The following is a 23,709-nucleotide window of genomic DNA, read 5'->3' as shown; positions in this document are numbered from 1 at the left end:
TGAGCTGGGTGCGTGTTGGTGCGGAGGCTGGGGTCTGGGCAGATTGCAGAAGGTGGGGGGTGGCACAGGCAGGAGAGGGAAGTCATCTGCCAATTGTGGGCCCCACCTGACTCCGGGGTCTCTCAAAGGGAGGTGGCAGGGGAAGTAGTTCACAAGGGAGACCCATGAGTCCTGCGGGGAAGTATAGGGCCTCCTGCCCCGGCTCCCCATCGCTCCGTCTTTTGTTCGTCCGTGGTCCGGTTCCCCAGTGCATATGAGCCCCTCTTCTCTGCTAGCTGCTGGTCACAAGGCTTATGCCCATGGTGGGAACAGCCAGGTAGGATGCGTGGGCCGGCCTGCTGGGGGCCTGGAGAGCCCCTCCTTTTTGGTGCTTGGGCATGCACTCTGCCCTCACTTAGGAGATTCTCATCCAGCTCTGATCGCTCCTTCACCATCTGGGTTAAAACTCACTCTGATAAAGGGGAAAGAAACGTTTTCCTGTTAAGCTCGCTCTGTCCTCCGGCTCCCACAGAGACGTGTTCCGTGCCGCCTGTGGAAAGGGCCTTCTCCCGTGGTTTTCCCCCTTTCTTGGACGGCCCAGCGTCCTGGCCGGGTCGAGGCAGCAGGAGAGGACGGGGAGCCCTGCTGTCAGGACGTGTCGGAGTTGTGGCGTTTGAAAATGTTGGAAAGGAGCAGAGAGCATCTGAATGTCAGCAGGCTTGAGCACAGACGGTCTCCTGACCGAGGCTGGCGGCTCTCGTGGCTCCCGGCAGGACCGCAGGGAAACCCTGCTGTGACCTAGTTTGTGTCCCCGTCCAGGCGGCTCCTGAATGTGAATGTGCGGACATGGGAGGAGACACCAGCCGCTCTGCTTCTAATTAAGGAATGGTCACGCAGTCATTTAAAAACCGAAGACAAGGCAAAATGACAGTAATGGCAAAACTGAGGCATTGCTGCTTTTTCACGTGGAGTAATAACTTCCGGAGATGGTGTGTTCTGGCAGCACCCTCCCTGGCCCCTGGTTCCCTGTCTCCAGGAGGCCCCTGCACCTTGCCGTCCTCAGGAAGGATTTGCAGCCCGGCCCAGGGTAGCCACGGGGCCTGGGGTTTTCTGGGCAGGAGGGGCTTCGCAAGAGTGGTTGATGGTCGGCGCCCGCAGTGGGGCCACCACTCACCTTGTCCCCAGCCCCACAGAAGCTCTCGACAGGCTGGCCCGCGTGCAGCAGGCAGGAGCCCCGGGCCCCGTGTCCTGGCCGGGCCTGAGGAGCTTCGCCATGAGCTCTGCGAGGACCAGCCCTCGAGAAGCCCGAGCTTGGCCGCCCGTCCTCGCAGGGATGGTCACGGCACCTGCCGTGCAGGGTTTGTCTTCCGAGGGCCAGGGGGCTGGACCTGGTTCCCAGTGTTTGACCTTGTTTTTTGTTTATCGGAACTCTTTCCAAGTGAAATCTCGGGAGCTGCAGTCTGAAGGAGGGGAGAGGAGCTGCTGTGGTTGGAGCCGTGGGTGGGGTCCTCCCTCCGCTCCATCTGAGGTCCCAGGCTCCGGGTTCCAGGGGCTCCCTGCTTCTGCGTGACCTTCTGTTACTTTACGTGTCCTTCCTAGATGTGTGTTCTTGTGGTTGGCCGTACGCCGTGCTCACCATGGGGTGGTAATTCGAACCAAGAATCGGGAATCGGATCTTCTCTCTCCCAGCGCCCCTTCTGCTTCTCCCACTTAGGACCCCGCTCTGGGCCGCAGCCGAGCTCCCCCCGACGGACACGGCCCTCACCTCTTCCCGTCACACGCGGTGTGCTTTCCCCGCGGGTTCTCAGAGCCCCTCCCACGCTACCTGGTCCCTTGGTGCCCCGCCTCCGCTGCAAGAGCCCGTGGTTGGGGTTGGTTCCCCTGCTGGCGCTCGGGGCCCTCCACGGACACCGTCCTGAGCCGCTCGGATCCGGCGCTTCTCCCACGAGAAGTCGAGTTTTCCTCGGTGTCCATGCTCAGCAGGCCGTTCTGATTTTGCTTCACAGGGAGAGTAAGGGTCGATGCGGCCAGAGTAGGGGCGCTTTGTGAAAGGGCCGTGTAGGGCAGGCTGGCCTCCACAGACATCCCCTGCCCTCGGGGAGAGGATACCACTGTGGAGAGTACGAAGTATTTGCCACTGGGGACATTTTTTCCAAATGTTAAAAGAAGTTCTCATTATGGGGAGTTTTATGCAAAGAAAGAACCTGTAATATTACCCGTTTCCTGGGTGATTTCCAAAATCACCCTCGCGGCCCTGGGGCCTTTGAAGCGCCTCACAAACATGGAGGTGCTTTAGGTGAAAACAGTCGCAGAACGCCGACGCGACCATGGGTCCTGTCCTGTGGCCGATTGCGCGTGGGTCCGTGTCTCGCGTAGGATGCAGAGTTCCACATGGACGCGTTGAGGACTGACCTTTGTTTGCGTGTCTTTCAGATGTCATTTGCTCACATCCGGATGCTTCTGCAGAGAAAGCCAGGAACGTCCTCGCTGTGGAAGCCACCCCCGGAGAGCTGGTAGGAGAGGCAGCAGCTCACCAGCCGGCCCCTGGGCACCCAAATTCCATTAATTTCTCTTTCAAACAGTGGGGCACTGAGCTCAAGTGAGTCTTTGGAAAGCGACGTACGAAACTGAACATGGGTTCTTTCTGATAACGTGTTACAATTTTGTGCATGAAATTCTGCAAGCACCTTGCATCTGTCGCTGACAAGGTCCTTTCAGGTGCGGGGTTATTTCTTTAGCCCGTGTAGAGGGTCTGTTGCACGCTTCGTCCTGAGCCAGACGTGCTCACACCCGGGGTTTGTTTCCACTCGCTTGACTCTGTGAGCTAGGTCATACGGAAGACATGTTGCAGAAACAGAAACTGGCCTGGGAAGAGTCCTTGTCCGAGGTCACAAGGCTCCCAGGCTGCGGAGCCGGAGCATCTTCCCAGGGGGCCAGTCCCCTTCCCAGGCCTCCGGAGCTGAGTGTGTGTGTGTGTGTGTGTGTGTGTGTGTGTGTAAGAAATACTTGGTTGAGATATAATTCACGTACCATACCGTTCACCCACTTACAATGTGCGGTTCGGTGGTTTTTAGTACATACAGCCAAATAGCCATCACCGCAGCCAATTTTAGGACACTCTCATCCCCCGAACAGGAACCCTAGTACCCGCTAGCAACCCCTTCCCGCTTCCTGGCCACCCTCGGCGACCGCTGATGCGTTTTCTGTCTCCGCGGCTTTGCCTGTCCGGCGTGGTTCTGGTGAATGCCCCTGGGAGACGAGCCCGGCTCCTGCTTGCGGGCTCCTCCAGCACCATAGCCTCGGTCAGGCCCTCGTGTCTCCATTCTGTGGGCAGAGCACAGTGTGTGTGTGTCCGTTCTGCCCTCGACGGCCATGCTCTTAGGATGGCACTGCTGCGAACACTGGGTATGGGTTCTGTGGGGCGTGCTTTCGTCTCTCTTGGGTCACGCTAGGGGTGGCCCTGCCGGGCCAGACGGTAACTCTGGGTGTGACCTTCTGGGGATGCACGCGTCCCCACCAGCGTGGGTCAGGTTGCGGTCCCGTGTCTTTCCGGTCCTCACCATCCCCCCGGTGAAGTGGAGTCTCGTAGTCGGGATTTGCATTTCCCTAGTGACTAATAATACTGAGCGACTTCATGTGCGGATTGCCATTTATAGATCTCTGCAGAGACCTCTCCTGAGATCCTTTGTCCACTTTTTAATTGCATTGTCCTTTTTTTTCTTTTAATGTCTTGAAGGTATTCACAGGCTGACATGCATGGAAGTATCTTGTTCTTTTATTTTTTATTTTTCTTTAGAGAGGGAGGTGGGGGGCCGGCAGGGAGGGGCAGAGGGAGAGGGAGAATCTCAAGCAGACGCCACACCCAGCAGTGAGTCTCACATGGGGCTCGATCCCATGACCCTGAGATCATGACCTGAGCCAAAACCAACAGTCAGATGCTTAACTAGCTGAGCCACCACCAGGATCCCCCCAATTGTCTTTTTTTAATACTTAGTTTTTTAGAGCAGTTTTAGGTTTACGATAGATTGAGTGGAAAATAGAGGTTTTTTATACATCCCTTTCTGCACACGTGTGTATCCCACCCCCATGATCACCGGAGTGGTATATTTTTTACTGAGGATCAGCCTGCGCTGATGCATTGTACTGACCCAAGGTCCGTCATGTGTGTTAGGGTCACACTTGCTGTCGTGCGTCCTGTGGATCTGGACACAGGTATGATGACGTGTGTCCGTCTATTACAGTATCACGCGGAGGATTTTTCATGGCCCTTAAAATCTTCCATGCTCTGCTTATTTGTCTTGCTCCCACCCCCAGCCCCACCACTGGCCGTCACTGATCTGTTCATTGTCTCCATTGTTTCGCTTTTTCCAGAATGTCCATTTTGTTGGAATCATAGAATATTGGCCTTTTCACGTGGATTTCTTTCACTTGGTAATATGCATATAAGGTTCCTCCATGTCTTTTCAGCCTGACAGCTCATCTGCTTTTAGTGCTGAATGATAGTCCATTGTCTAGATATAGACAGTTTATTAATCCATTCACTCACTGAACAACAAAGATGTCCATCTTTGTTGCTTCCAAGCTTGGCAATTATGAACAAAGCTGCTGTAGACATCCATGTGCAGGTTTTTGTGTGGACATAAGTTCTCAACTCCTTTGGGTAAATGCCAAGGAGCATGACTGCTGGATTGTATGTAAGAGTATGCACACTTTTGTAGGAAACCGCCAAACTGTCTTCCAAAGTGCCCACACCATGTTGCATTCCAGCCATCAGTAAATGAGCTCCTCATCCTCACCAGCATGTGGTGTTCTTGGTGTTCCAGGTTTTGGCCATTCTTCTCGATGTGTGGTGGTGGCTCACTGATGTTTTAATTTGCATTTCCCTGATGACATATGACACAGAGCATCTTTTTGTATGCTTATTTGGCATCCTGTATCTTCGCTGGTGGGGTGCCTGTTAAAGTCTTTGGGCCAGGGGCGCCTGGGTGGCTCAGATGGTTAAGTGTCTGCCTTCAGCTCGGGTCATGATCCCAGGGTCCTGGGATCGAGCCCCGCATAGGGCTCCCTGCTCCGCGGGAAGCCTGCTTCTCCCTCTCCCACCCCCTCTGCTTGTGTTCCCTCTTTCGCTGTGTCTCTCTCTGTCAAATAAATAAATAAAATCTTTAAAAAAAAAAAAAAAAGTCTTTGGGCCACTTTTTTTTTTTAAATTTCTTTCTTTAAATTCAATCTACATATAATATATTAGTTTGAGACGTAGAGTTCAGTGGTTCATCAGTCTTATATAACACCCAGTCTTTGGACCAGTTTTTAACTGGGTTATTTTCTTATTGGTGAGTTTTAAGAGTTCTTTATATATTTTGGATAATAGTCCTTTGTCAGATGTGTCTTTTGCAAATATTTTATTCCAGTCTGTGGCTTATCTTCAAATTCTTTTGATAATTGTCTTTCCAGAGCAGAAGGTTTTACTTGCAATGAAGTCCAGTTGATCATTATTTCTTCCATGAACTGTGTCTTTGGTGTTGTATCTAAAAAGGCATCATGACACCCAAGGTCATCTAGGTCTTCTCCTATGTTATCTTCTGGGAGTTTTAGATGTTTTGCATTTTACATTTTGGTCTATGGACCATTTTGAGTTGATTGTTGTGAAGAGTGCAAGGTCTGTGTCTAGATTCATGATTTTGCATGTGGATGTCCAGTTGTTCTGGCACCATATGTTGAAGAGACTGTCTTTGCTCCTTTGTTGAAGATCAGTGGACTGTATTTATGGGGGTTTATCTCTGAGTTCTCTTTTCTTTTCCATTGATGTATTTGTTCTTTCTCCAACACCACACTGTCTTAATTACTGTAGCTTTATACTGAGTCTTGAAGTCAAGTATGTCATCCTCCAGCTTTGTTCTTCTCTTTCAATATCATGTTGGCTATTTTGGGTCTTTTGCCTCTCCATATAAACTTTAGAAATAGCTTGTTGATAGCTACAAAATAACTTGCTGGGATTTCGATTGGGATTGCATTGAATCTATAGATCAACTTTGGAGAACTGATATCTTGACAATATTAAGTCTTCCTACCCATGAACATGGAATATCTCTCCATTATTTTGTTCCTCTTTGATTTCAGTCATCAGTTTTGTAGTAGTCCTCACATAGATCTTATATATTTTTTTTTAGATTCACATCTAAGAGTTTCATTTTCAAGGGTGCTAATGTAAATAATACTGTGTTTTTAATTTCAAATTCCACTTGTTCATTGTCTGTATATAGGAAAACAATCGGCTTTTGTATATTAATCTTGTATCCTGTAACATCACTATAACTGCTTATTAATTTCAGTAGATTTTGCTTATTCTTTCAGAGTTTTTACACAGATGATCATGTCATCTTGAACAAAGTTTTGTCTTTCTTCCCAATTTGTATGCTTTTAATTTCTTTTTCTTGCCTTATTACATTAGCAAGCATTTCTGGTACAGTGTTGAAAGGAGTGGTAAGAGGGAACATCCTTGCCCTGTACCTCATCTTAGTGGGACAGCTTTGAGTTTCTTACTATTAAATATGATGTTGGCTTTAGGATTTTTGTAGATAGTCTTTATCAAGTTGAGAAAGTTCCCTCTATTCCTAGTTTACTGAGAGTTTTTATCATGAACGGGAGTTGCATTTTGTCAAATGCTTTTTCTGCATCTATTGATATGAACCTATTATGTGATTTATTTTTAGTATTTTGATGTGATGGATTACATTAATAGATTTTCAAATGTTGAGTGAGTCTTGCATTGCTGGGATAAATCCCACTTGGTTGTAAAGTATAATTCTTTTTATATATTGTTGGATTTGATTTGCTAATATTTTGTTGAGGATTTTTGCATCTGTGTTCATGAGAGACGGTCTGTATTTAATGTCTTTTTGTGATTTTGGTATTAGGGGAATCCTGGCTTCATAGGTGAGTTAGGAAGTATTCTCTCTGCTTCTATCCTCTGAAAGGGATTGGACAGGATTGGTATAATTTCTTCCTTAAATGCTAGGTAGAATTCACCATTGGACCCATCTGGGCCTGGTGCTTTCTGTTTTGGAAGGTTATTATTGATTCAGTATTTTTAATAGATATGGGACTACTCAGATCTTTTTTTTCCTTGTGTGAATTTTAGCAGGTTGTGTCTTTCAAGGAATTGGTCCATTTCATCTAAGTTCTCCACGTTTATGTTATAGTATTTCTTTATTATCCTTTTAATTTCTATGGGATCTGTAATGATGTCCCATTTCATTTCTGATATTAGTACTTTGTGTTTTCTCTTTTTTTCTTATCCTGCTAGAGACTTATTAAATTGATGTTTTCAAAGGACCAGCTTTGGTTTCATTGATTTTTTTTTTCTATTAATTTCGTGTTGACAGTTTCATTGGTTTTCACTCTAATTATTATTTTTTTTTCTACTTATTTTAGGATTTAATTTGTCCTTTTTTTAGTTTCTTAAGATGGAAATATAGATTATTGATTTTAGATCTTTCTTCCATTTTACAGTGTGCATTCAGTGCTATACACTTCCCTCTGAGCACTGCTTTGGCTGCATCCCACAACCTTTGATAAGTTGCATTATCATTTTCATTTAGTTTAAAACATTCTAAAATTTCTCTTGAGATTTCTTCTTTGACCTGTATGGTTTTTTTAGAAGTGTGTTGTTTATTCATGTATTTTGGGATTTTCGTTATGTTTCTTTTACTGATTTCTAGTTCAATCCCACTGTGGTCTGAAGGCAGACATAGGATTTCTGTTTTATGAAATTTGTTGGGCTGTGTTTTGTGGCCTGGAACGTGGTCTGTCTTGGTGAATGTTCCACACGAGCTCGAGAGGAATGTGCATTCTGCTGTCGTTGGACAAAGTTGTCTTCACATCAGTGATATCCAGTTGATTGATGGTGGTTGAGGTCAGCTAAGTCCTTACTGATTTTCTGCCTGCTGGGTCCTTTCATTTCTGACTGAGGGTGTTAAAGTCTCAAACTATGGTGGTTGGTTCTCTTTGTCCCACGGTTTTATCGACACTCTTGTTGTTAGGGTGTATGAGTTGAGGATTGCTGTGTTCTTGGAGGATTGATCTTCTCTCGTTATGAAATGCTTTCTTTATCCCTCATGACTTCCCTTCCTTTGAGGTCTGCTCTGAGATTTGTACAGTTGCTCCTGCTTTCTTTTGATTAGTGTTGTTCTCACAGCATATTTCTCTCCTTTTATGTTTCATCTATGTGTGCGTGTATTTAAAGTGGGGTTCCTGGAGGCAACATGCCCTTAGGTCCTGACAACCTCTGTCTTAACTGGTGCGTGTGGGCCTTTGATGTTCGCAGTGATTCTTGGTGCAGTTGAATTAACGTGTTTGTTACTGTTTTTCATTTGTTGCCCTTTTCTTTGTTCCTGGTTTTTGTCTCCCACTCTTTTTCTGCCTCGTGTGCTTTTATTTTATTTTATTTTTTAAGTAATCTCTACGCCCAGCATGGGGCTCAAAGTCATGACCCTGTGATCAAGAGTCACCTGCTCCAGTGGTGGAGCCAGCTGGGCGTCCCTGTCTCTGTGGTTTTCATCGAGCATTTTATATGGTTTCATTTTCTCTCCTTCCTTAGTATATCAGTTATACTTCCTTTTTAGCTTTTTTTTTTTTTTTTGCACTTGCTCTGGAGTTTGCGAAACACATTTACTGCTAATCCAAGTTCACTTTAAAATCACACTGTGCTGCCCCACAAGTGGGAGGGTTCCTCGTAACAGCAGAGCCGTCCCAGCTCCTGCCCCCGTCGCTTTGTTGGGAGAAGGGGGTGCACGGGGCATATATACATGGTGCGCACGCAGAAGCAAACATTGTTGGCGTTACTATTTGGAACGAGCAGTTGTAAGTTAGATCAGTCAGAATGAGAAGAGTAAAGGTCTGTATTTTACTCTCCCTGTCCTGACTTCCGGGCTCTTCCTTTTTTCTTTCTTGCTGGGTCTGAGTTTCTGATCTGTATTGTTTTCTTTCGTGCTGAAGAACGCAGCATTTTTTTGCAGGTCTACAAGCAACAAGCGCCCTCACTGTTTATCTGAGAAAGCCTGTTTCTCCTTCGCTCTTGAAGGCTAATTTCGCAGCGTACAGAGTTCCAGCATGGTGGTTTCCTCTCCGGACATTGGGCTTCTCCCTCCACTCACATCTTGCTTGCATGGTTGCTGAGAAGACATCGATGCAGGTCTTATCTTTGTTCCTCTGCGGGTCACGCATTTGTTTTCTTGGACTTCTCTCCAGATTTCTTCTTTATCTATGATTTTTCTGTAATTTGGGAAGGGTGTGCCAAGGTAAGGGATTTTTGGCCTCTGTTTTGCTTCGTGCTCCCTGAGCTTCGTGGAACTGTGGTTGGATGCCTGACATGAATTTGGGGAAATAACCCTCCTTGATTCAAATATTTATCCTTCTCTTGTCTCTCGAGGATTCTACAGGCATGTCCCGTAGCTCACAGAGTCTTTGCTCAGCCGTGTCCGTTCTACTGACAAGCCCAACAGGGGCACTTTTCATTTCCCTTGGGGTGTTTTTTTTCTGTCTTTTTTTTTTTTTTGGTTCTTTCTTGGGGTTCTCTGTCTTTCTGTTTATGCTCGATAGCCCTTAGCATGTTAATCAGAGTTGTTTCAATTTCCTGGTCTGAGGATTCCAGCGTCCCTGCCTTGTCTGGTTCTACTGCCGCTCACGCACTCCACATCACGTTGGTTTGCTTTGTCCCTTTTTCTTTTCTTTTTTTGAAGATTTTATTTATTTGACAGAGAGACACAGCGGGAGAAGGAACACAAGCAGGGGGAGTGGGAGAGGGAGAAGCAGGCTTCCCGCGGAGCAGGGAGCCCGACGCGGGGCTCGATCCCAGGACCCTGGGATCATGACCTGAGCTGAAGGCAGATGCTTAACGACGGAGCCACCCAGGCGCCCCAACTTTGTCCCTTTTTCTTGATAGCTGGACAGGACGTACCGGGGAAAAGGAAGGCTGCAGGCCCGCCTCTAGGGGGGTGGTGGTGAGGTGTGGAGGGAGGTGTTCTGTGGTCTTGTGACAGGCGAGCCCTGGCCACTGTATGTGGACCCACAAGGGTTTCTCTGTCTTTTCCCCCGTAGGTGGCCAGGATGGCAAGGGGGGCCAGAGCTGGGGGTCTCTGGGCCCAGGTCAGTGAGGCTCTGGCTAACCAGGTTCCCCTGAGGGCAAGCCTTGTCAAGAGCAGAGTGCTCTGGAGAATTTAAAACTGGTTGCTTCCTGTCTCCCTGCCAGAAACCCGAGGGGACTTTTCCCCATGTTCTCTGGCGGAACCTGGCTGAGCTCCTAGAGGTAAACCTCACAGCACCTTGGGGGCCCCTGGGACCCAGTGCCCTGGGTCTGCTGCCCTCGGAGGGGTCTGCACGAGCCTCCGGCGACCGCCGGTCACAGTTCGGGGTCCCGCCCCGCACGGGTGCGCTGCTGAGTCTCCCCTGCAGGAAGCTGGGCCTCCCGCGCTCGCCTGCCTGTCTCTCACGTCTTGGGGGCAGCACTTTGCCCCGCATCCCCGTCCCTCGTGGATCCAGGAAGGTGTTGGCTTTTCCGTAGTTCTGTGCTCTCCTTGCCGTTGGGACGTAGCGGCCCCTTCCAAGCTCCTCAGGCAGGACGGGAACCGGGCCACCCTGCTGCCTTCTTGTGGCCGAGCTGGGGGAGTTCTCGGAGTCGCAGTGTTTCTTCTCCTCTTCGAGGTAGCCGTGGAGCCCGGGGGACTTGGCTCAGCGTGGCTGTGCTGGGGGGACACGGCTGGGGCTCCCTGCTTTCCTGCTGGGCCACCAGCTGCCTGTGGTTGGCCAGCCGCTCCCACGGGGCTTTGGGGTGGGGGCAGCCACAGGAACCACGCACACGTGGGGACACATTCTTTCCCACAGCGGCCCCATTCTCCTTTTACCCTTCTGGCTGGATTCAGTATAACAAAGAAACTCATTCTCCCCATGTTGTCAGTGGTGAAAATACGGCCGTGGTGTGCAGGGAAGCTGAATGGGGTGTGGCGGGGCACCCCACCCGTGGGAGACTCACCCCTGCTCGTCTGGCCGTCCGCTCTCCACATGCTGCTCTCTGCCCGGGCCGTCCCCCATGTCGAAGCATCACTGGTCCTCCTCCACCTGTGGGCGTCTCCTTGGTCTGACTGTGGTCCCGTCGGCCCCTGTGTCCCTGTATTCTGACCCTGGAGCCACGGTGTGCGGCCACAGGACCCTTGCTCCCCCGGGACCTTCACGCACTGGGCGTCCTCCCACGGGGCCCCCAGCCGCCAGCACGTCCAGCTCGTCCAGCTCCCGGGCAGGTGCGGAGGAGGAGCTCTGTGCTCCTGGAGATGGTGGGGAGCTGCTGAGACACCATCTGTCCATGCAACAGGCTACGTAGCGGAGGCTTAGAGCGGGAAGGTGACTTGCTCAAGGTCCTAGCAGACGTGCGGGAGAGCAGCAAGGCACCTGGGGTCCCTTGGTTGGAGCCCGAGGCTCCCCCGCTGCCCACCCCATCCATCGTAAGAACCTAATTGGGGAGCTGTCGATGTGCCAGATTTTCATGTCGTTCTGTCAGCAGAACGGTAAGCCCGTGTGGATGAAGAGGAATTGTTTTTTCTGTGACAAGTAAGTTGACCACTTGGGGGAAGTTTGATAAAAGTGAGTCCCTGAAGAATTGCCCCTGGGATGTGGGCGACATGCTTGGGGAGAGTTGTTAACAACCTAGAGACTGTACATAGATTATTTCACAACCCTAAGTCCAGGGTCCACCTTTAAAAGAAGCAAAACAGGTTTGGACAAACGAGATGATGTCCCGTGTGGGTGCACTTGACCCAGGAGAGATGCCAGGGAACCGGGGTCAGCAGCCCGGACTTGCCGACCAGGCCTTGGCCCACTCAGGACCTATAGAGGCTCCCGCGTTTGTGTTCAGTTCCTTTGGGATGGTTTCCTGCTTTTACCAACCTTTCCATTAAGGTCCCTTCAGGTGAGAGAATCGTTCTCCCGAGAAGCTCAGGCTGGCCCGCGTGTGCGGGAGAGGCTCAGGGTTGGGGCCAGGTGTGCATGGGCAAGGCAGGGGAAGCGTGCACCCGGGCACACGGTAAGCGCATGCCCCGGGGCGTGTGCAGGGTGTGGGCCAGACAGGTGTGTGTGTGAGGAGCGTGCAGGCCGCCATGAGCAGCGCCCTGTGGCTCTGCGGCCCTGGAGGCTGGGCCCGCTGATGGGTGCTGAGCTCTGCGTTCTGCGTGACCGGCAGCTCCGGGTCCAGCTGTCTCTCCATGCAGGGCTGGTCCCACCCCGGCCACTGCTCTGTGCACCCAGCCCTGCTGCTTGGGAGCTGTGTGTGCTGGGCCAGTGACCGAACCTCTCTGAGCTCTGTGTTCTCCGTTAGTAAACCGGCGTGTGTGCGCATATGTGTGTAAACGCCCTCTCGCTGGTGGGTGTGAGGGCTGAGGTCATGAACAGGAGCTGCCCACCTCTGTGTCTGCTGCTCGTGAGCCGGACCTGCTGACGCGGCTGCTGAGACCATGGGTGTGGTGGATCTTCCCATCGGGGAGATGGCAGCAGTGGACCCCAAGCCAGCTGGGAGTGCCTGCCCGTCCTGCCAGGCCTGCCCTTGACCCTTTGGTCTTGCTTCCCTCTTGCCTCTCAGGCCCAGTGGGAATGGTTACTTGTGCGTGCGGCCGACCATCCTGGGGGGGGCTGTTTCGGTCTCGCTGGCTGGGACCATGCACCCAGACGTTTGGTGAACCCGGGGAGGCCGCACCCGGAGCTGTGACGTGTTCATTTAGGGTCGTCTTTGCAGGCACAGCTCTGTCCACGCAGGAAAGACGAGGTGCCAAAGCCTCAGTGCAGGACTTGGAAAAATTCTTAAAAACTCTTAGTGATGAATGTTAAGGTGTAGAGTGCACTGTTTGCAGGGTGGGGGGCCGACAGCCCCTGGGGCGCGCGAGGGCCTGCTCAGCACGCCCGTCCGGCAGCTCTCTTGACCTCGGCTGGCCCCATGCTCCATGTCCGGGGCCACGCATCATAAGGGCCACCGCGGCGGGAGGCCCCACCCACCACAGAAACCACTGCAGACCGTTAGGCCTGGCTGGAAAGTGTGGTCGGTCACCTGGCGCGCCATGGGACGCACTCAGAGGATGTCAGTGCGTCATCCAGGCTGCCAAGGGTGTGACTGACCCTTGCTGCCTGTTGTATTTGGAGTTGGGGGCTGGGAGGGGGACCCTGTCTGCATCGTCTGCTGGTCCTGGACCCTCCTGTCGCAGGGACCCCACTCCCAGTGACCCAAATCTGTTCTTCCCAGTACCACAAGCCTTTCAGAGGCTCCTTATCGCCGTCGGCTGAAGGCCGTGCTCTGAACCTGGCCTTCGAGGTCCTGTGGGCTCAGCCGTGTTGCAGGCATACTTGGCCTCTCTCAGCTCTTCAGACGCTGTCTTCCCCCCGGGCCCTGCCTCAGGCCGTCCCTCTGCTGGGCAGGTTGTCTCTCCTGGGGAGTCCCGGCCTTGCTCTGCCCCCCACCCTGAGCTGCTCCACAGCCATCCTACCGCTGGTGCTCGTTATGTTTCTCTGTGTCCTGGCCTGTGGCCCCACCTCCCACGTGTGTCCCCGTGTGTCCCCAGCACTTCGTGCAGCACCGGGCGCATGCTGGGTGGCCTAGCGTACGCAGGGAGGGCCTGACCAGGGAAGGGCCCTGTACCTGCCGTGCCCTGTGGGAGCGGCCCGCAGTGCCATTTGCACTTGTGCTGTGCGGTCCCTGCCCAGAAACCCACAGCAAATAGTAGGCTCTTACACATAAAGGCATGCTGCTTGGAAGCACATGAGACCCAGACAGAAATATCATAGGATGTCAGTGTTCATCTGGTAAGATAGTGTTTTCTCTGCTGGTGCCTGGACGGCATGCTCGGCACGACCCTCAGGATTGATGTTGGGAGTCCTTGACTTCGTGGCCTGCTGGGATCGCTGCCCACACTTGAGAAGCACGCTCTGGAGGACCGCCCCGGCCGTGCAGCCTGGCATCGTCCTAATCACCTGTGTGCCCTCCCGTGCCCTCCACGCAGGATGGGGCTGAGGGTGCCCGCAGACCACAGCTGGCCGCTTGCTGCCATCGGGGGTGGGCGGCGGGTGGGGCCTCACGCACAAGGCTGTGGGGTGCCGTTGAGGGCGGAGCCAGTGGTCACTGTCCCCCCGCCCTGGGTGCACGGAGATGTGGAGGGGGACGCTCTGCAGGACGGCGGGTTTTGACTTAGGTCTTGAAGCGCGTGCGAGGCGGTGGCCGTGAGAACAGGGTTTCCCGAGTCCCCAGGTCCGTGTGCCAGGAGCCTAGGCACTGAGCGGAGGTGGAGCAGGGGTGGGGGCCCAGGGTGGGGCCTGGATGCAGGGTGTGTCTGTCGGGCGTGGGGCACCAGCCCAGCTGCCCCTGCCTGGAGGTTCACCGCTGAGAGGATTTCCACTCCGATGGGGTTTTTGAGGTAGGACACGCTGTCGTAGATGTTGCTGTACGTGTCTCGAAGCGGAAGGATGGTGCACTCGTTTGTCCACGTGCGGTGGACGGGCAGTGGCAGAGGGCCTTTGTGACCACGTTCCCACGTCATTCTAGCGGCGGTGAAACCGCTTTAACCGTAGACATGAGGTTCCAGACTTGCGTGCCGGCCGGGCTTATGCAGGGACGAGGAAGGGTCTCCCGCGGCCACGGGGCTCCGTTTGCTCCGGCTGCTACAGCAAATTACCCCAAACGAGAACCTGAAAGCAGCACAAATTCATTCTCCCACACTTGGAGCCAGAAGTCCAAAATCAGTGCTTGGGGCTACGGTCCGGGTGTTGGCCGGCTGGTCGCTCCCGGAGCCCCGGGGGGCCCATGTGGCCACCTCCTGCTCCTGGTGGCTGTGGCGGCCCCAGGGCTGTTGGCACGGCTCCCCGTCTCATCTACAGGCCCCTTCCGGTTATTTCTGCTTTTTATCACTTCCGAGAATGTTTCCTGATGGGCTTGTCTATTCCAAGAACTGATCTGTTATCGGGGGTGGGGCGCCTCCCCTCTGTTGGGGACGTGGCCTGTGTCTGTCGGACCCGTTGGGCATTGTAGATCTAGGTGGAGAAATTGATCTGAAATATGTACATTTGGGAACAGCTGTTGTGAATTACATCGATTGCAGGTGTTCACAGACAGTTGGGGCTGAGCACACAGCCCTCCGGGTGCTGGCGGCCGCCTGGGGGCCTCTCACTGTCCATTTCAGTCCCTTACTGAACCAAAGGGCAGTGCCTGGGGGACACAGAAGGCCGGCTCACAGTGGGGTCTTGGAAGAGCGAGCTCTGTCCGAGAAGGGCCCCAGGTCTCTGCTGGGAGGCCCCGTTTACGCGGCCGTGAGCTCAGTGGTGTGCGCAGGCCGGGTGCCCGGGTGCTGCCGGAGCAGGCAGGATGCATAGTTTGAGGAGGGCGTGCTCCGCGGCTTCCCTGATGCAGTCACAGGAGATCTGAGCCAGGGACAGGCTCTCTGGTGCTTCGGCTTACAGAGCTTGTGCTCCGAGCCTGGTCCTGTTTCCTCCTCACCCGGGGCTTGGCGCGGGGTGCCTCCCTGCAGAGCAGAGGGCGAGCTCGGTTGTGCACGCAGCCTTGCCACGGAGCAGAAACGGGGAATGTCCTGAATTGTGCAAAGAGCCGTTCTGTTCCGGCAGCGTCCACGGCCGTCCTTCCCGCCCTGCGGCTCCTTCCTGCACTCACCCCGTTAAGAACCTGGGCCGAGGGCTGTTAACCGCTCCAGGCCGTGGTGCCGCGCGTGAGGGACAGCCACTGAAGCCGCCGTGGGTGCCGTGTGCCCGCGCGCAGCCACCTCACGAGCCAGCGTGTCAAAGAAGGGAGCGAAGTGCATTGGGCGTGTGTGGGCGTGTCCATTGTCTTCCTGCACAGCCGTGTAACCCTTGGAAAACGTCCTTGCTGGGTGACAGCAGGCATCGGCGAGGACACGCTAGCCGCGGGGGCCAGAGCCTTAGGGGACAAGCAGCAAGTGGATGGTGCCGGCCCCCTCGTGGTCCCGAGAAAAGGCACTGAGAGCACACGTGGTGGTTGTAGGTGCCGGGCCCCGGGGACTCACGCTACCGCGGAAGGCTGAGCGCGCCTGTTGGGATGCAGCGGCGGGAATGTCACGGGATTGCTGGTTTCCCTGCGGTCTTCAGTCTGAGTGCTTCAGTACGCTTCAAACCAGGCAAAACCCATCTGCTTGGCAAACACACCAGCATTGAGAAATGACCGTTGTCCGTGAGGCTGTGGTCGGTCTGCCTCCCACGGACCTGCGCCCCGCTCCGTCCTCCGCTCCGCATCCACCTCAGGGAACCCCACACAATGCACGTTTCTCCCCGCTCTTCGTTTCAACCACGTCCCCAAGGTGTAATTTACCTGCAGGAAACTCACGCGTGTTCCGTGCACAGGCTAATGAACGTCCGAAGCCGAATGTGGTCATATAAACGCCTCTGTAACCGAGACACTGGGCGTTCCCGTCCCCCCGCGGCCGACTGCTCCCCTCGCCCCGGCCACCGCTGGCCCGCCCTCTGTGGCTGTCGCTTTGTGAACGTGGCCGTGCTGTGTGTGGTCCTTCATGGTTGTCTCCTAGAGAACCATCATCTTCGTGGCCCCTCTGGGCTGACGAGTGTTTCATGGTTCTTTCCCTTTGCTGCGGTGTGCGTGGACGTGTCCCAGCTGGGCCACCCACTCCCACTCAGGGGACACGTTTGTGGCTGTAAGGAGTCAGGCAGCTGTGACTGTCCACGTGCAGGCCCCACGTGCACGCGCGTGCTCTCATTCCTGTGGGGGAACCCCGGGCTGTGCAGGCTCAGCTGTGTGGGCCGCTGCGCGGTCTGTGCGTCCTGGTTCCTCCCGCAGCCTGCATGCCCGCCTCCTCACCCTGCCCTTCACGGAGGCGGCGGGCCCCTGCGTCCAGCGTTCTTAGTCTTGCACAGTGTGCACGCACGGCCTCGGTGACCACTGTTCCCGCAAAGGTTCGAAACACTGTCACGTTGCACACATCACTGTCCCATTTTCTTTCTTCGTTCAGCGGCGGACGTGGAGCAGGGGACAGAGCAGGGCGCAGTCCATCGCACAGAGGCTGTGGCTGGTGTGTTCACGGGGCAGGACTGTGTCTCAGGCTCGGTGCCTCCTGTGCTGGAGCGCTGGCCAGCACACGGTGGACTCTGGTGACGTGTGAATGGACAGATTCCCTTATATGGCGCCGTGGTGCTTGATCGGTCACATCTGTTCCCCTGTTGACGGCTGTTCGGCCGCCACGTGTACCTGGGTCCCACGTGAATGGCACAGTGGTGGGCACCCTCCTCCATGTCTCGTGCCCACACCCGGGAGTTTGTTTGGGACACGCAGGGTCTTGGGGTGGGGCCCCCTTCACCTGAACTGGTGTTGCCGATGGCCCCCCCGTGTGACTCCCGCCCGCAGCGCGAACCAGCGTCCCTCTCTACTCCCTCCCTGACATTCGACATTTGATGTTACCGTGTCTGTTAATTTTTGTTAGTCCTGTATACGTGAAATTACGTTTTATTTTACAGCGTCTTAAATAACTCGTCTCGTTTCTCCTAACAGAAATTCAATGTCATCTTTCCGTCCTGGGAGAGGACATGGCGACAGTCGGAAGAGTGTGTTTTATACCAATGAAGAGTGGGAGCTCTTAGACCCAAACCCTAAGGACCTGGAGGAGTCCATGGTGCAGGAGGAGAGGAAGAAGCCGGCCCCCGAAGGAAACAAAGGTACGGATGTGGTTCCTGCCGCCATCCTGCTCTGCGCGGCCCCCGCGGTACCAGGCTTTTTCTGGAAGCAGGAGGCGTGGGGGATGAACCCAGAGAGCGTGTGAGATGAGGCGTTACAAGAAACGACCGTCCAGCCCGTGACTCATAAGCATTTTCGGGAGATAGAGCATCTAGAAGTCACAGTGCTCTTCACAGATATATAGATTTTTAAAAAACCCTTCTATTTACAGAAATCTGGAACGTAACGTAAAGTAGAACGTACAGGGTCATGGATCCCGGTGTAACCTCAAGTGGCTCCCACGGTTTCAAACTTAGGGCCACTCTCTTCCTCCAAGCCTCCACCCCTTCCTGCGTTCCATGTCGGTGGGGTTGTTTTAAAGTAGATTCTAGACATCGATCCATTACATCTAAATTTTTTATTTCGTACGTATCTCTAGGAGATAACGACTCACGTTAAAACCTCATGGCGGCTTCGTTATTCTACCTAGAAACAGCGGCAATAAATAATAATCGAAGCCCCCTCTGGTTCCATAGCTGTGTGCTCACGCCCCGCTCACGTGAGCGCTGATAAGGTCTGCAGGCGGGTTTCCTTGCTGATCTGCATTGGCCTCTTTGCCTCTGAAAAGCTCCCCATCCCTGTCTTCCCTTTTACTTGGCGTGACTGTGGCCAAGATGGTCTCTGCGCCGAGGATTTCCCACGCTCTGGAGTCCGGGTCCCTTCTTGCTCCTCATGTGCCCCATATGTGGTCGCGGGCCGAGGCCTGCCCGGATGCAGGGCTGACTTAACCAGACGAGGATGCTCCGTGGTCGGGGCCTGGGGCTGTGCGCCCTCTGGCACCACGGCTGGAACACGTCGTGTCTGGTCCCCGCTGGTTTTGGGGAGGATCAGGGTTCAGGTGTCGTCAGCCTGACCCCGTCTGTGTGGCCACTCCTGATGCTCGTCTGGGGATCCACGAGGGAATATTGATGTTTTAATGTAAAAGGACAGTAATTTTGAAATTCTGCCTTGTGCTCGATTTGAGCACGGGCTGGTAGGAGGAGGCAGGATCGTAGGAAATCTATCAGGAGAGCAAGTATTTACTAAAGGAAGTACTTCTGTCCCCCGGGAGGAGGGCCTTGACTGGCTCTGCAGGGGAGCTTGCCTGCGTTCTCAGGGCTGAAGCGTGGGGCCTGCAGTCCCATGTGACGCGGGTCTGGCGTGCTGCACTCCCCGGTGAGGGCCCGCGGGAGTGCCTCCTGAGCAAGGGGCACTTGGGTTCTGGAGGAGGAACTGCGAGCTCGGTCAGGAAGGAAGGGTCTGCGAGGCTGAGCGGCTCGCGTGGGCCGGAAACTCCCTGGGCCAGACGACGCAGCCCCCCATGGGGTCTGCGCACTCTGGTGGCGTGGGGTTGTGGACCCTTCCTGTACCAGCCACAAGCGTCAGCCCCCAGCTTGTCCCCATCACGCAGGGGGTGCGAACTGCTCTCCCTTCTCTCTGTTCCCCTGCGTTTAAGTTCACAAAGTTCCCCCCGCATCCGTCAGAAATGTGAAGGCGACGGGTTTTCACAGTGAATATAGCCATGTAGGCAGCACTTACTTCAAGAAACAGGACAGGGCCAGCCCTGTCCCCCGGCCCCGCCAGTCACCCACCCCTCCCAGGGCAGCCACTGTCCCCACTTAAGAGCTGGGAGTCACCTGTTCTCCAGCTTCATGGAATCCATATACTGTGTTCTAGTTCCTGTTGCCTCCTCATAGTTTGAGTATAAATCTGAATCCATCCGTATTAACATTTATTTGGACCCATCAGTATTTTAAAGGCCCATTTTTAAGGAAGAGAACGTAGTCATGCTTTGAAACACTTGTTCACAGTGAAGAAGATGTTTAGGGCGGGGCTTTGTTTTGTTTTCTTACTGAGAACAGATGAGTGAAGGGAGCCAAGGATCCCTGTGTCTGTGAGTCCCGCCCGGGAGCCTGCTGTCTGACTGCAGGCGGCGCCCCGGGGAAGAGGCTCCGTGTTTCTGGGACGCTGTGGGCACTTGGAACCACTGTGCTCTTCCTCAGCCTGTGTCTCTGTCCCCTTTGGTCCTGAAAGTGACCGAAATGGGAAACTGGGGAAGAGACCTGAGCTTCTGGAAAAAAGACGGCATCCCAGACGAGTCTTGAGCGAGGTGTCCTGCGGCCTTATCCTAAATTCCTCATCTGTTCCAGTGCACTCCGCCCATTTTCCCCGCATCCTAAGGCAGACGTTGAGCAATCACAGCCTGAACGTTTTCTTGAAAGGGACCACGTGACGAGAATCATAAGGAAGGATCCAGGGCGGGGGTATCGTCTTTGAGTCGGGCTCGGTTTTTGTCAAGAGCGAGCCAGGGCCCAGAGGCGTCCCCACTCCTGCCCATGCTCTCTGCACAGTGAACGCAGAACTTCCCCGAGGATGGCGGGTGGGAGTTTCCAGAAGGATGACTTGTCCTGCACTTAGAAAACAAGTTTTGTTTTTATGTAGGAGTAACTGGCTCAGGATTTCCCTTTGATTTTGGACGTATTCCCTACAAAGGAAAGCGCCCTTTGAAAGACATGATCGGATCGTACAAAAACCGCCACGTCAGCGGTGACCCTTCGGCGGAGGGGGCACAGAGTGCTGGCGCCGTCAGCAAGCCCGCGTCCGAGATGCAGCTGCAGGTCCAGAGCCAGCAGGAAGAGCTGGACCGGCTGAAGAAAGACCTGTCCAGCCAGAAGGTAACCGTCCTTCTCACCTGCATGCGACCCCCTGCAGCCAGCCGGCCACGAGAGCACAGCCCGGGCCCCTGGATGTCTTCGTCCCCAGAGGGCTTTTCCCCAAAGCGTTGATAGAGGCGCCTGCGCCCCACTAGGTCACTTCTTCAGGGATGTCTGGATCTCCAGGGGGCGTGGGGACGCCGCCGGTGGGTCAGGGGAGGGTCTCGGCCACTGTGCCCACTCCCACCCCAGAGCGGCATCGGCCGAGTCCATGAACAGGAGGGAAAGGAGTCCCCACGTGGTGTCCGTTTCCCTCTGAGACCGAGGACGCCCCGTCGTTGGGCAGGTTGGAGCTGACCTTGGGACTCCTGTTCTGCGCACGGATGTGCGTGTGATGGGGCTGCAGCGGACCGCACCGTGCGCATCCACGGTTTCCTGCTTCCTAGCATTGTTCTCTGCAGACGGGCTTGACGGAGTGCATGTTTCTTCCTCTCGCCTCCGAGACCCTGCAGGAGGAAGTCGGTGTGCGCGTGTCGGCCCCGCGCCGCCCCATGTCATGTTGTCACCGTCTCTGCTTCTCTCCTCCCGCCTCCCCTGTGGCAGGAGTTGGTACGGTTACTGCAACACACGGTCCGGTCCTCCCAGTACGACAAGTACTTCGCCAGCAGCCGGCTGTCTGCGGGTGTCCCGAAGGACACGCTTGACCTTCTGCACCGCAAGGACGACCAGATCCTGGGCCTCAGCGGCCAGCTGGAGCGGCTCTCCCTGGAGCGAGAGAGTCTGCAGCAGGAAGCCAGGACGCTCAAGAGCAAGGTGGGCGAGCTCAGTGAGCAGCTGGGGATGCTGGTGGAGACCATCCAGGCCAAGGACGAGGTCATCATCAAGCTCTCGCGCCAGCTCAGCGAGGGCGCGGACCACACACCCTCTGCCGCAGGGGTGCCCGGCTCCCCCACGCCCCCCAGCAGGGAGCACCTAGAGCTGGACAGGCTGAAAGTAAGTGGGGCGTGGGCTTGGTGGGGTTCAGACAGCGTTGCAGGCGGCCCCTCGATGCGTCCAGGGCTCCGGGCCTCGGCAGACGGAGCAGATGTAGCAGGACTTGAGGCAAACTATGGGTAGTTTGCTAAGAAGCATCCTTGGAAAACAAAAGTGTTGAGTCCAGCAGTGCCGTTGGTCAGAGTGGTTCTGGAACTTCCCCTCCCTTGGGGAGGACTGCCTGCCTGGACTGCCTGCCCAGTCAGGCAGCTGAGACTCCCCTTTCTGCTCTACACCCCTGGAGCTTTGTTACCCCACATAGCCCGGGGGGCCCTGTTTGCCCCCATGCATGAGTGTCCGGGCCAGCACCGCACTCGTGGCCTGCCTCAGCCCCCTGGGGGTAGGGGGAGCTGAGGGAGCATCGTTCCCGATGGCTGGTTTGGGGTTGGCTCCCAGGCAGGCTTGCTCAGAGTCGGGGCCCCTGCGCCCAGGCTGGGAGGGTCCTGGCGCTGAGGACAGGGGGGCTGCTTTCTGAACTCATGACTGTCCGGGTTGTAACTGAGGTGGGGAAGGGCTGTGCCGCTGGCCATGAGGCCGCAGAGAGGCGCTAAGTGTGGCCCAGCCCACCCCAGGCAGGTCTGTAGCCCCAGGCCCCACCCAGCCCTAACATGCTCCTCGCCTGGGCTACCCTCTTTGCATAAATACCTCGGCACCGGGGTGTTTGGCTCCTAAGGGCAGGTTATCCTTGAAGGCAAAGATTTGCCACGTTGAGATTGTTAGTAAGCACCAACTGCATACCCAGCAGTACCTCTCCGGCTTGTCAGTGGAGAACTGAGTAGGGGGGAGGGGGGCCTCAGAATTTGGAACAGAAGTGAACACTGGGCTGACGGCAGCATCGTCGGGAGGTGTACGTGGCCTCCGTAGTCTACGACCAGTTCTCAGTGACAGGTGTGCACGTGTGAGTCCAGAAGGGTGACAGCAACAAAGCTCCCCACCCCATTCCTCTGTGATTCGACCACAAACAGCGGTGGTTGCACAAACCGTCGTGGTTGGTGTGGCTGGTAAGACTCAGCTCTGCTCGCATTCGCAGTCGAGCACACGCCCGACCTGGACGTCACCGCGTCGGCGATGCGCGTTTGACCGCGGCTTAACGTCGACCGAAACTGGTATTTGGCGAGCATGCCTGTTTTGCGGTGTTTGTTTGCAGGCCTCGTGAGCGAGCTTGGCGTGTGCGGGAGCGAGCGGCTTGTCTCTGGTCCGTGCAGCTCCCTGTGGAGACAGCAGATAGACTCGATCAGGATTAGACTTCCCCTCCTTATTTACCCTATAGATCTTGGGGCAAGACGGGTAGGGTGGTTTTGAATCATTGGGTGATTTCGTGACTTTTTTCCTCCAACACCTCTCAACAGTTTTTAAGGTCTGTGGCTCTGAAATCCCCCCGTGGTCAGGTGACGTGGGACAGAGCTCGTGGAGGAGGCGGCTGTTCAGGGGCCGGCGCGTGGCCGTGGGCTCCACGTGGGCCGACCGGCCGCCCCGAGGTTTCTGCCGCCGCCTGCACCAGACGCCCGCTCCCACCACAGGCTCCCGCGGCGGCTCCGCAGGAACTGAAAGCAGGCTTGCGGGCGGGGGGCTGCAGACGGAGGTGGGGTTTTGCCGCGTGTGTCCTCGCTGCCCCCACTTCTCGCAGCTGCACGGTTTCCATACTGATTTCTTGCCTTGACCCCGAGTTCAGAACACCCCCGCGGGGGGACACTGTGTTACTGGGGGGGGTCTCGTCCGTCACTGTCACAACCCACTTTCTCCGACTCCGGTCAGCGTGTGTGGCCTGTTTGGAATGTGCTGACACTCCTCGTCGGCTCCGGGACAGGGTCACTTTCTGTTTCTGGGGTATTCTGAGGAAGGAACACACACTGGTCGTAGGATTCTACCAGCGCAAGTACTTTACCGTTCTTGCACTTCCTTCCCGGCCTTTCCGTGGCTCTGTGATCTTCCTTGCTTGGCGTAGGTGGCCCTCTGCTTCGCTGGGCACGGTCGGGCGGTCGTCGGGGCGCCGTCCCCACCTACCTGTGCAGCTGGTCTTCCTGGGACCTGCTCTCTGGCGCGGGCCTCCACGCCGGCAGCTTTTCCTCGTCCGGACTCCGGGTGCGCTCAGCCGCGTGCCAGGCTTTGCGCTGTGCTGGGAGTGCCCGGCGTCGTTGGCACGAAACACCCGGTCATGACCATGGGGAGCACGGAGAGGCGCTCAGGCCCACCCGGCTCGGCTGCTCGCGAACCCCACCTGGGGGTCGGGACCCTTCCTGCCCCAGTGTGTTCATGTGTGAACCAGCCCTCCCCTTGCGGGTCTCGCGGGGG

The 23,709-nt window shown here is 55.1% G+C and overlaps 1 protein-coding gene across 1 annotated transcript in view; it reads left to right on the top strand.

The window, feature by feature from the left end:
- TBC1D2B (TBC1 domain family member 2B) overlaps positions 1–23,709 on the top strand; it is a 63,953-nt gene that overhangs the window by 18,740 nt on the left and 21,504 nt on the right. The window contains exons 3-6 of the mRNA XM_035024336.1: positions 2,413–2,578; positions 17,531–17,694; positions 20,174–20,406; positions 20,989–21,497. Coding sequence (XP_034880227.1) covers positions 2,413–2,578; positions 17,531–17,694; positions 20,174–20,406; positions 20,989–21,497 — 1,072 coding nt within the window. The remainder of the gene's footprint in view (positions 1–2,412; positions 2,579–17,530; positions 17,695–20,173; positions 20,407–20,988; positions 21,498–23,709) is intronic.

The sequence above is a fragment of the Mirounga leonina genome, unplaced genomic scaffold, assembly GCF_011800145.1.
Source record: "Mirounga leonina isolate KUSES-001 unplaced genomic scaffold, KU_Mleo_1.0 Mir_178, whole genome shotgun sequence".
Taxonomy (NCBI): domain Eukaryota; kingdom Metazoa; phylum Chordata; class Mammalia; order Carnivora; family Phocidae; genus Mirounga; species Mirounga leonina.
This window is presented reverse-complemented; position numbering and strand designations above follow the sequence as displayed.